The sequence below is a fragment of the Triticum aestivum genome, chromosome 7A (genome assembly GCF_018294505.1).
Source record: "Triticum aestivum cultivar Chinese Spring chromosome 7A, IWGSC CS RefSeq v2.1, whole genome shotgun sequence".
NCBI lineage: Eukaryota > Viridiplantae > Streptophyta > Magnoliopsida > Poales > Poaceae > Triticum > Triticum aestivum.
Genome location: NC_057812.1, coordinates 121,846,336 through 121,859,250, shown reverse-complemented (window position 1 = coordinate 121,859,250; position 12,915 = coordinate 121,846,336). Strand labels below are relative to the sequence as shown.

Below are 12,915 nucleotides of genomic sequence, written 5' to 3'. Positions count from 1 at the left end.
TAGCCACTACTCCTCGTGACGCGCAAAGTAGCCGTACGCTAGCTTCTTCTTCTCCGGTGCCTATCCTGTGCTGTGCAGCCTTACTTTGGTTGGAACCAACGGACGAAGCTGGTCTGGATTGTACGTAGCTCATATCTCTCGTTTTGCCACATCGATCAGTGGCACTGGCTGGCAGCGGTGCGCGCCCCTGAGGCTACGGCATTCACAGAGGGAACAGACAAAGGATGTGAATGGCCAAATACGTGAGCCCATCAAGCAAAGCAGGAAGAAAATCCTATGCGACCCGGGTCGTACGCCCACGTCGTGAGACCCTCTCGAGAGGAGGACATTTGGCAAAAGCTTTTCAACGCAAGCAATTAATTCTCTAATTAATTCCAGCAACAAATCGCTAATCACGTTCCGTCCGTCCCACTCTGTTCCCCACGCCTCCTAGTCCTTTCAGCTTCTACTCCTATTCATCTTCTCTGTCTCTTCCATCTAGCCGGCGACGAGGCCGCACCATGGCGCAGCCGGACGACGGCGACGAGGCACCAGAGCAATCAACATATATGGCAGCACATCCATCGGGACCTCCTCTGCCCACATCTCCATTCATGGTGAGTACAACCTTCTGCACGAGAAATTATATCCTTCTGAACCACGTTCGATTGATTTCAGTACTCTCGCAGCAGTCGCCATGGAACACAGTTCCACCATGGACGAGCAGCGCAACAAGAAACGGTCAGGAGTTTCAAGATGGAAATATGGCAGCCCATCCATCGGAACCTCCTCTACCCACACCTCCTCCACTAATGGTGAGTACAACTTGTTGCAAACAATATATAGTGAGCAGATTTAACACAAACATGTCTTTCTTCAGAAGCACGCATCTAAGTTTTGGTAAAGAACAGATTAATAGCATCAATCCTTTGTATAATTATTTATTTCTGAACCATGTTTGAATGATTACATTACCCTCGCAGCAATCGCAGAACACAATTCCACCGAGGATGAGCAGCACAGCAAGGAACGATCAGGATTTGCAAGATGAAAATATTGTTCCAAGAGTTGGGAAGACCTTTCAGTGTGAGGAAGAGGCATATCAATTTTACAATTCTTATGCTCAAACCAAAGGATTCAGCATTAGGAAGTGCCACCTTAAGCATAGAGGAGATGGGACTTTAAGTTCTAGATATTTTGTTTGTAGCAAGGCAGGTGTGAAGGGCACTCATCCGACACATGTAGCCAAGAAAGAACAAGCTAATTCGAGAACTGATTGCATGGCTCGTGTTCAATTCAGCATCACTCGGGAGGGTATTTGGAATGTGCAGAAAGTCATGCTCGATCACAATCATCAGCTTGTAAGTCCAGATAAGAGGCACATGCTTAGATCGCAGCGTCAACTCTTAGATGCCGATCGCCATATGATTAAGCAGATGAGGACATCGGGAATTAAACAAGCTGAAATATATGATTTCTGTGAGCTTTGGTATGGTAAAGATGCAGTACCCTTCTTGCAAATGGATTGCAACATTTTTTTACGAAGTGAGCGCTCAAAGTATTTGGAAACTAAAGATGCTCAAACATTAACAGAGCATCTAAAGAACAAGCAAGCTGAGGACCCTTCGTTTTTCTACGCCATGCAACTAGATGATGATAATGGCACAATAATGAATATCTTCTGGACCGATGGACAAGCTATCATGGATTACTCTGTCTTTGGAGATGCCATTTCCTTTGACACCACATTTTCAACAAATAAGTTTCAAATGCCATTCGCTCCGTTTATTGGTGTTAATCATCACAAACAGACTATTGTTTTTGGTGCAGCACTCTTATATAATGAAACTGCAGATACCTTTGAGTGGGTTTTTAGAACCTTCCTACAAGCTATGTCTGGTAAGCAGCCTGAAATAATATTCACCGATCAATGTGCTGCCATTATAAATGCTATTGGAAGGGTTTTTCCGGAAACACGACATCGTCTTTGTTTATGGCATTTGTACCAGAATGCCGCTAAACATCTAAGCCATGTAATTAGCGACCATCCTTTGTTCCTTAAAGAATTCAAAAGATGTGTGTATGAAGATAGATCAGTGGCACATTTTGAGAATAGATGGCATGAGCTCTTGGTTAAGTACCAGATTGGGGGAAATTCTTCGATAAACAATCTGTACAAGTTGCGTGAGAAGTGGGCTACTATTTATCGTCGGGAGTCTTTTAGTGCAGACATGACATCAACACAAAGGAGTGAAGGAATGAACAATGTGTTCAAGAAAACTTTCCGCAAAAGATTATGCCTTTCAGAATTGATACAAGCATATGAGAAGTGCATTGCTCGTCTTCGCCGGAAAGAAAAATACGAAGACTACAAGTCACGCCATACCAACCCAGTACTCTGCCTACCTAGCCTACCTTTGTTGAAGACTGCAGCGGAATCATATACTAGGACGCTCTATTCCGAGTTCGAAGAAGAATTCAAGAAGCAATTTAGTTTGTCATGTATTTTGCTGAGCACTGATTACACAGTTAGCACTTACAAGTTGACATCTTTTGAATACAAGAATGATGAAGCCATAGTGGCTTTTAATCCAACTACTTTGGAGATATGGTGTTCATGCAAGTTGTATTGCTGTATAGGTACGCAACATGCTTCCTCACTTCCTTAATATGATAGTCTTTGAAATTACTTTCTAAAATAGTTTTGAATGTTGTAGGTATATTATGCAAGCACACTCATAAGGTTTTGACCTGCTGCAATATCATCACCCTGCCAAGTCAGTTCATATTGAACAGATGGACAAAACATGCAAAACAAGAAATTTTTACTTCCAAACCGAATACCGATGATAGCCTAGACTCTATGTTTGCACATACTTCTCGAAAAATGATGTCACTTGCATTGAAGTGTAAAACTTCGAAGGAGGTTCTTACATATCTGAACGTTGGTATTGATAAGTTGGCTTTGGAAGCACATGAATTACTTGGCAATCTAAACTTAGATGAGGATGATGATTCTGAAAGTTCCTCCGAAATGAATGAATATGTTGCCAAGACAATGGTGTCATTCAAAGCTCCTGAACGAATAAAAGGTCCAATGAAAAAAAGATCAAAAGATGTTCTAGAGGGAGCAAAGAAAGGGAAAAGGAAAGGTACATTTAATTCTTATGTGTGAATAAGTAGCAAAGTTTCACTTCTATTTCTTATATTCACATAATGTGCAGGAAAAAGTACAAACCATCCAGCAAAGGAGTCGGTGCTTGTTCCACCTACAATTGGCCCTTCAGAATTCGCCGGTGCAGCAAAGGAGTCTGCTCACTATATATTGTTTGCAGCTGTGGCCGCCGCCCCCGGTGCTCTCCCCCGCGGCTGGACTGACCTGACAGTGTGCAAAGAAGACAGCCCCAAAACTGACGACCAAGGGTACATCTTGCCAACGATTTGAGCTGCTCATGTTGCCAGTGATGACCAAGGATAAATGTGCGAAAGGAAGGAACTTTGTAGTTTGTACAAAATTCTGTAGTTTGTTCATCTTGTCAATGATTTGATGAGGTACTGATACATGTACAACTTTTTGTAGTTGGCACATCTTGCCAGTGATTGAGCTGCTGTTGTATAAAATAATTTGATGTACACTGTGAATAGAAATTCGTGGTAATTGACAAAAGAGATTTTTTGTAAGGCAAGAATACAAGCTGTTGTGTGTAATGTTGCTTGTACATGACTCTTTTGCAAAATATGACTGCACTTTAGGATTGACCATCCTGATGAATATAGCTACAGAATAAGATTGCATATAGTCATTACTTTCAGAGAAATAAGATTGACCATCCTGATGAGTATAGCTACAGAATAAGAGAATAGAACATTCCAGTTTTGCCAAAGAGACAAATGCACAAGGTTTGAAAATATTTGTTCACCAATATTCAGGTAACAACACAAGCACATAACTAATAACACCATTTAGCTGACATGCCCAGCTAACTAGCTTTAAGGAAACAACAAGAATCAGCGTATGATACATACGTCACTGCTGAAACCTTGATGTGCTAGCATCTTCGCTGAAATCTAATTGACGAGCAGCCGGCAATGTTGTGCCATCTCCATGAGCTTCAAGAAATAATCTTGTAAATTCTCCTTGAATAGGTGGAACAGAAACTGGTGGGCACTCTCCAAATGCCATGGCTACAGGCGGACATATAGTACTGGCACCGGCGAATTCTGAAGGGCCAATTGTAGGTGGAACAAGCACCGACTCCTTTTCTGGATGGTTTGTACCTTTTCCTGCACATTATGTGAATATAAGAAATAGAAGTGAAACTTTGCTACTTATTCACACATAAGAATTAAATGTACCTTCCTTTTTCCCTTTCTTTGCTCCCTCTAGAACATCTTTTGATCTTTTTTTCATTGGACCTTTTATTCGTTCAGGAGCTTTGAATGGCACCATTGTCTTGGCAACATATTCATTCATTTCGGAGGAACTTTCAGAATCATCATCCTCATCTAAGTTTAGATTGCCAAGTAATTCATGTGCTTCCAAAGCCAACTTATCAATACCAACGTTCAGATATGTAAGAACCTCCTTCGAAGTTTTACACTTCAATGCAAGTGACATCATTTTTCGAGAAGTATGTGCAAACATAGAGTCTAGGCTATCATCGGTATTCGGTTTGGAAGTAAAAATTTCTTGTTTTGCATGTTTTGTCCATCTGTTCAATATGAACTGACTTGGCAGGGTGATGATATTGCAGCAGGTCAAAACCTTATGAGTGTGCTTGCATAATATACCTACAACATTCAAAACTATTTTAGAAAGTAATTTCAAAGGCTATCATATTAAGGAAGTGGGGAAGCATGTTGCGTACCTATACAGCAATACAACTTGCATGAACACCATATCTCCAAAGTAGTTGGATTAAAAGCCACTATGGCTTCATCATTCTTGTATTCAAAAGATGTCAACTTGTAAGTGCTAACTGTGTAATCAGTGCTCAGCAAAATACATGACAAACTAAATTGCTTCTTGAATTCTTCTTCAAACTCGGAATAGAGCGTCCTTGTATATGATTCCGCTGCAGTCTTCAACAAAGGTAGGCTAGGTAGGCAGAGTACTGGGTTGGTATGGCGTGACTTGTAGTCTTCGTATTTTTCTTTCCGGCGAAGACTAGCAATGCACTTCTCATATGCTTGTATCAATTCTGAAAGGCATAATCTTTTGCGGAAAGTTTTCTTGAACACATAGTTCATTCCTTCACTCCTTTGTGTTGATGTCATGTCTGCACTAAAAGACTCCCGACGATAAATAGTAGCCCACTTCTCACGCAACTTGTACAGATTGTTTATCCAAAAATTTCCCCCAATCTGGTACTTAACCAAGAGCTCATGCCATCTATTCTCAAAATGTGCCACTGATCTATCTTCATACACACATCTTTTGAATTCTTTTAGGAACAAAGGATGGTCGCTAATTACATGGCTTAGATGTTTAGCGGCATTCTGGTACAAATGCCATAAACAAAGACGATGTCGTGTTTCCGGAAAAACCCTTCCAATAGCATTTATAATGGCAGCACATTGATCGGTGAATATTGTTTCAGGCTGCTTACCAGACATAGCTTGTAGGAAGGTTCTAAAAACCCACTCAAAGGTATCTGCAGTTTCATTATATAAGAGTGCTGCACCAAAAAGAATAGTCTGTTTGTGATGATTAACACCAATAAACGGAGCGAATGGCATTTGAAACTTATTTGTTGAAAATGTGGTGTCAAAGGAAATGGCATCTCCAAAGACAGAGTAATCCATGATAGCTTGTCCATCGGTCCAGAAGATATTCATTATTGTGCCATCATCATCATCTAGTTGCATGGCGTAGAAAAACGAAGGGTCCTCAGCTTGCTTGTTCTTTAGATGCTCCGTTAATGTTTGAGCATCTTTGGTTTCCAAATACTTTGAGCGCTCACTTCGTAAAAAATTGTTGCAATCCATTTGCAAGAAGGGTACTGCATCTTTACCATACCAAAGCTCACAGAAATCATATATTTCAGCTTGTTTAATTCCCGATGTCCTCATCTGCTTAATCATATGGCGATCGGCATCTAAGAGTTGACGCTGCGATCTAAGCATGTGCCTCTTATCTGGACTTACAAGCTGATGATTGTGATCGAGCATGACTTTCTGCACATTCCAAATACCCTCCCGAGTGATGCTGAATTGAACACGAGCCATGCAATCAGTTCTCGAATTAGCTTGTTCTTTCTTGGCTACATGTGTCGGATGAGTGCTCTTCACACCTGCCTTGCTACAAACAAAATATCTAGAACTTAAAGTCCCATCTCCTCTATGCTTAAGGTGGCACTTCCTAATGCTGAATCCTTTGGTTTGAGCATAAGAATTGTAAAACTGATATGCCTCTTCCTCACACTGAAAGGTCTTCCCAACTCTTGGAACAATATTTTCATCTTGCAAATCCTGATCGTTCCTTGCTGTGCTGCTCATCCTCGGTGGAATTGTGTTCTGCGATTGCTGCGAGGGTAATGTAATCATTCAAACATGGTTCAGAAATAAATAATTATACAAAGGATTGATGCTATTAATCTGTTCTTTACCAAAACTTAGATGCGTGCTTATGAAGAAAGACATGTTTGTATTAAATCTGCTCACTATATATTGTTTGCAACAAGTTGTACTCACCGATGGATGGGCTGCCATATTTCCATCTTGAAACTCCTGACCGTTTCTTGTTGCGCTGCTCGTCCATGGTGGAACTGTGTTTCATGGCGACTGCTGCGAGAGTACTGAAATTAATCGAACGTGGTTCAGAAGGATATAATTTCTCGTGCAGAAGGTTGTACTCACCATGAGTGGAGATGTGGGCAGAGGAGGTCCCGATGGATGTGCTACCATATATGTTGATTGCTCTGGTGCCTCGTCGCCGTTATCCGGCTGCGCCATGGTGCGGCCTCGTCGCCGGCGAGATGGAAGAGACAGAGAAGATGAATAGGAGTAGAAGCTGAAAGGACTAGGAGGCGTGGGAATAGAGTGGGACGGACGGAACGCGATTAGCGATTTGTTGCTGAAATTAATTAGAGAATTAATTGTTTGCGTTGAAAAGTTTTTGCCAAGTGTCCTCCTCTCGAGAGGGTCCTACGACATGGGCGTACGACCCGAATCGCATAGGATTTTCTTCCGAGCATCGGTAGCAACTTGCACAAGCCGCCTCAGTCCAAGCTGCATAACTACACGTTTTTTGTTGGATGCAGGCGGCTACCTGCTGCCTCAGTGAAGACAAACCTCCGCAGCAAACTCTCAAGCAAATGGTTTTCCTTTTCTTTTCAAGCCTGAAGGATATGAAGCCAATACTCCGGGATCTCGTTTGAAAGAATACCTTATTTAACACTATCTTAAATTTCGTTTCCTTATTTAACACTGAAAAACTTTTTCTTCCCTATGTAATAAAGAGTTTAAATTTTATGTCTTTTATGACACTTTTGTTCATTTTGAGCCTAAATAGGACTTGAAAAGACCATTTTACCCCTCATGTGATATGTGTGTGTGCGGGCCAGTAGCACACACATGCAGCATCAGTGCGATGGCAGTAGCACACACGTAGCAACACACACACACACACTTTGCATGGTTAAAGATGGTCTTTAGATTTTATCCGTACAATTTTTTTCCTTCAAAGTTTATGTTATTACTCTTATTTGTATGTACAAATCGGGTTAACAAGAGGTCGGGGACGCCGCTTGGTGGAGGCATGATGGCGGCAGAGTCCGAGATGAAGCCGACGACGACGGACGTCGTGGGACGTCGTGCGGACGAGCTTGTCAGCACCAGCATCCGGGCTGCCAAAGCAACACCGGCGCCCAGGCAGTGAGGCCCGAGCGACCAACGGAGCAGCGGCGCCCGAGTTGACACAGCCGACGAGCCTGACGCCGCCGAGGATGAGGCCGGCGAGGTAGACCGCCGGGCCGCCGAGCAGACGCGGCGGAGGCGGGTGATGTGGATCGATGGGCGGGCCGGCGCGCGAGCGACGGCTATGATTGGCCGTCGCATGGCGCGAGGCCACCGGGTCGGGGCGATGCAGGTGTTCCGGTCAGAGCAGGGCGGTGACGGCCGGCGCAGGGCGACGGGCGGACCGACTCGCGGACGGCGGCTGGCCAGGACGGGCCACCTCGGCGTGCGTGGCCACCAGGTCGGAGGAGAGGTCGGCTGGTCGCGCCGGGATCGGAGTAGAGGCGCTCGGGGTCGACGGCGGCGATGGGCAACGCAAACCGATCAAGAATAGATCGAAGAACCAAAAAGAAATTGCGCGAGCAAGATGACCGGCGGGGGAGAGAAAACCCCGGAGCAAGGCTCGGGGAAAAGACTCTCTAGGGCTGCCGGTCAACACGATCGACGGACGAACCCTAGGTACGGGCGGCGCGGCCCCCGGTGGCGGTCATGGAGGCCGACTGCCCCGGGGCTGGCGCGCAGGTGCGGAAGCGGCGGCGGCTAGGGTTTAGGATCGACTTGCGATAGATACCATGTTAGAAGGGAGAGAGGGATTGCCGAAATAGTTTATTGTATTGGTTGAGCCTCGTGGGCATATATATAGAAATACAATGACCAACTTAAAGTATAAGACAAGGTAGGAACAACTCCTAATCTATTCTATACTTCCTAATATACATTATACTCAACAAGAGAGAAAATAAGCTCGAGAAATGTCATGTGAATTGTTTGATCGGTCAAATAGATGGAATACAGAGCTACACGATCTGACAGTGACTGTATAATCATCTCAACACGTATATAGTGATTGTATTTTAAAATACAGTGACCAAAGTGAGCATACACGGTAAGTTCAATGACCATCAGTATAGTTTACTCTAACACCATCAGTATAGTTTACTCTAACTTTTTTTTTACCATAATGGCCACACAATCTGACTTGCATGCAATGCGTACAAAATGCGGTCAAGCACTATCAGACTAACTAACTCATCTTATCTCTAGTGCTCAACATAGCATCCAACACACCCATGATCCACACTTGCACTGTATAACATATGACAAGATTAATGCACACATGCACGCAACGCACACACACGTACACACGCAATAGCCAAGCCACACGCAGCAGCACACACGCACATCCACGGCAATAGCACACACGTGCGCGCGCGTACACACACGCAATAGCACACGCACACACGCACATAAACATACCACGTGAGGGCAAAATGATCTTTTCAGGTATCATCTAGGCTTGAAATAGACAGAAGTGTTATAAAAGGCATAAAATTTAGACTCGCTGTTAAATAGAGAAGAAATTACTCGTCGATGTTAAATAGGGTGTAAAATTTAGACACGGTGTTAAATAAGGAATTCTCTCATCTCGTTTTCCTATTCCCGAGGGCGCCAAAGGAACTCTCCTATGAAACTCCCGCCCTTCAAATTCCTCCACAAATCCTGTGCTCCAAACGACCCCTGAGGTTCACCCTACTTGGAGGTCCTTCCAATCCGCGACAATCCGTCAATCCCTTAACACCGATAGAACATGCAGCCCCGTGCAAATGTAATCATTTGTCTCAGAATCCATGTCGCAAAGCTTGCAAGCTTGATCATGGGGCTAGGCCAACCTCGCCCCGTTAGGCGGTCTGCCATCAAAGCCCTCTTTATGGAGGATGAGCCAAGTAAAACCTTTGTAGTTAGGCTCCGCCTTCGCTTGCCAGATATTGTTAGCCACGAAAACGTGTTGGGGCACTGTCAATGAGAATTTCTATCGCCTTTGCTCAGAGTTTTGCACTGGTGAACTAAATCTCAGGAGCACCAATTAATACGGGCTACTTTGATTCAAAAACAAAATGCCTCACCTGAGACAGCTAATGATTACCGGCCCATCACTTTGCTTAACTGCTGCCTAAAATTGATTACAAAACTTCTGGTTAGCAGGTTATCTTGAGAATTATTTACCAGAATAGATTTGGTTTTCTCCGAGGCCGTACTAACCAGGACTGTTTAGCTTGGGGCTTCAAAGACATCATCACTGTCAAGCTTCTCAACCCGCCATTGTTGATCCAGAGAATCCAAATACAACAGTCTAACCAGAGTTAAGGAACCGAAAAAAATGGTTTATGGATAAAGCTCAATCCAAACAAGAATTAAAAAAACACTAGAGGAGCATGAGTTAGAATGGACGTCCAGTTAGAATCATAAGCTACAAATTTGAAGGGTACTAACCCGGTATTAACTACAAACATACCGACTTAGTGAAGTAAGTTCTCTAGTAGGTTTGTAAAGCTGCATATTGTTTGATATCATCAATTGAAGACTATGCAAGTTTCATACTTGAAAGGAAACTAAGCTTTCTTTATACCCACTGTATATGTTATAACACAACACATCGAAAAGCCAATCCAGAAGGAGATAACAGATAAATCTTCCAAATGTATAAAAACAGGGAAACTCAACATTTAAGATTGGTGGATAGAAAGTTGCATACTGAAGATATAGTTACAGGAAAATAAACATTTCAAACATAGATAATATATTTATCTCACATTTGTCCCCATACGAGAAGCTAAAAGAGTGACATCAACAATTATTACATGAAAGCAAAATAGGGCAGTTACAAATTCTTCATGGCTACATAAGACTAATCCAACACACATCTTCAAGAATTGGGATATACCCGACAACTGATGTTTACCAAGACACTAGAGCCATGCTAAGTATTGCAAGCCTTTAGTGACCATCTGATGTCCATTCCACAAAAGAGGGAGTGTAAGGTAGACCTTCCAAGAAATCTCCAGTAGCACAGATAATATGCACTTCCTGATTATCCATATCATATGACAATGTCTTCTTCTTATTGTCAGTAAGGAAAATCAAATTACATTCTGGATGAATTGCGAACATGGAGTAGGACTCGTAATTTTCGCGACAATCCGTTCCAAACAGTTTGGAACAGCTAACAGTACACTTTAAGGTCCACTTTCCGCTGTCATAATTTTCAAGAACCCAAATAGAGAGTTGATAATCACCTTGATCCTTTATATGCCAAGCAAACAAGCGTCCCTGGGACTTCCCAATGGAAACATCGCCATATTCATTTGTCATGCCACGTGGCATTTTAATTTTCCTCCAATCTTTCCTTTCCATATCCACTGTGACTATTTCCGAATAACGAGTAGGGAAATGCATAGTGTTATTCAGGAAGGTGCTTTCAAAATAACTAATTGAATATGTACTGAAATCATTGTGCTCTGTTAAAGTCCATCCTCCTGTATCTGATGAGTAGACCATGTCCGCGGACAGGCCATATGTCTGAGATGAGTTCAGGGGCACAAACACGACGAAGCGGGAAGGAATGGCCGCGTCAAAACCTAAAAAGTATTTGCCTGGGCGGAAAAGCGGAAGGTGATCAGGCAATTCTATAGGAGGCAACGAAGTCCACTCCTGAGTGGCAGGATTGCAGACAACGTAATCGAATTCGTCAGCCTCGGGCCATTCAAAAAATTGCTCGGTTTTTCCTTTGGGAAGAGAATTCCAACCGAGCTGCTTAGGATAGGGAACTTTCCAGCACTAGCAAAGGAGAAGGCTGGTGCTGCATTGCGTGACACAGAAATGCTTATAGCTGCTGCGCAAGAAAGAGAGGTCGGGGTCGACCATGGGAGGACCTTTTCCGGACAAATTGTGGAAACGCAAGCCGTGATCATTGTAGAAGAAGCCGGACATGGTCTGCAGCGACATCTTGCGGGTGTGGGAGTAGGAGCAGAGGGCGAGCCACTCTTTGGACACACACTTGAAGCGGCACAGCGGCCTGCAGGGCACGCGTGACAGGATCTCCATGAGAGCGTCCGCCGGAAAGCTCGCCGCGGGAACCTCCTCCTCCTGCCGCACATTCTTCAGTTCCTTCTCCTTCTCCATCTAAAAATGGTAGTATAAATAATTCAATTCAGTTCCCGGTGTCAACTCCTAGACCTAGGATTGGAAGGAGGATGGGAGCAAACCTCAGATGCCATGGGAATGACGGCGAGGCCAGGCGGCAACGGCGACGGCGGCGGATGCGAAGAACGGGATGGATCTTCCTCGTCCCGGCCTCCGCGGGCGGCTGCCGGCTCCCCGTAGCCGTGCTCGCCTCCGCTACCTCCTGGCGGCATCGCCTCCTCCGGTTCGGCGCCCTCGGCAGGGGCTCTCACCGGCCGGCGGCACAGGTCGGCTCGTCGAGGGTTTGGCAAGGGGGATTGGACGGGCGGCGGCGGCTGTTGTTTCGTCATCGGCGTCGTCGCCTGCGACCCAGTGAAAAGAATGGGATTGCTAGACGAGCTGGGCTGGTTACTTCGGCCCAAGTAATTAGCACGGCCCGCCCTTAAAGTGTTTTGCCTAAAAAACGTGTTTTGGTGGATAACTCGTTTGAAATAGGAGTACCTCTCAAAAGTTGCTAAAAAAAGAGTAACTCTCTCAAAACTGTCCCAAAAAAAAAAGTATAGCTCTCAAAGGAAACGAGTTCATTGTCTAAAAAATGGAAACGCTTTCAGAAAAAAAAACTCTCAAAGAAAAAAAATTCATTTGCAATAATAAAGGAAAATCTTATCTGCTGCCGTCAGATTTTTGAGGTTTCCTAGCGAACGCCCTTGTTACCGTTTGATGGTGTTTGGAGTAGGGTGTACCTGACTATGTAGAGGGTGGCCGCTCAGTGCGGGAAGCATCAGTCACAAAACCTGCAGTACCTGACGAAGAAGAATCTGAAGCGGCAAGCGGATGCTTAAGAGCCTGTTTGGGACTACTCTGCTCCTTAAAATTCAGCTCCGCTCTAAAAAACACAAGTCAAACAAGGTAGCTCCACGATATGTCGCTTTGCAAAAAAAAAGAATCTGGGGTACAACTCCCAGTTTTTTATGAAGCTATTCAGAGGTATCTCTAAGAAAAAGGCTGGAGTTGGGGGGG

At 44.1% G+C, this 12,915-nt stretch overlaps 2 protein-coding genes across 2 annotated transcripts; one reads left to right on the top strand and one right to left on the bottom strand.

The window, feature by feature from the left end:
- Nucleotides 1-409: 409 nt before the first annotated feature.
- On the top strand, nucleotides 410-3,729 carry LOC123152082 (protein FAR1-RELATED SEQUENCE 5-like). Its single transcript, XM_044571691.1, has 4 exons — nucleotides 410-794; nucleotides 963-2,619; nucleotides 2,697-3,131; nucleotides 3,204-3,729. Exons 1-4 carry the CDS (start codon nucleotides 501-503, stop codon nucleotides 3,422-3,424), a joined length of 2,607 nt encoding a protein of 868 aa, XP_044427626.1. The 5' UTR covers nucleotides 410-500; the 3' UTR covers nucleotides 3,425-3,729.
- A 6,761-nt stretch (nucleotides 3,730-10,490) lies between these two features.
- LOC123153234 (uncharacterized) lies at nucleotides 10,491-12,291 on the bottom strand. Its single transcript, XM_044572449.1, has 2 exons — nucleotides 11,979-12,291; nucleotides 10,491-11,895 (listed from the first exon to the last, which is right to left on the bottom strand). Exons 1-2 carry the CDS (start codon nucleotides 12,243-12,245, stop codon nucleotides 11,551-11,553), a joined length of 612 nt encoding a protein of 203 aa, XP_044428384.1. The 5' UTR covers nucleotides 12,246-12,291; the 3' UTR covers nucleotides 10,491-11,550.
- Nucleotides 12,292-12,915: the final 624 nt, after the last annotated feature.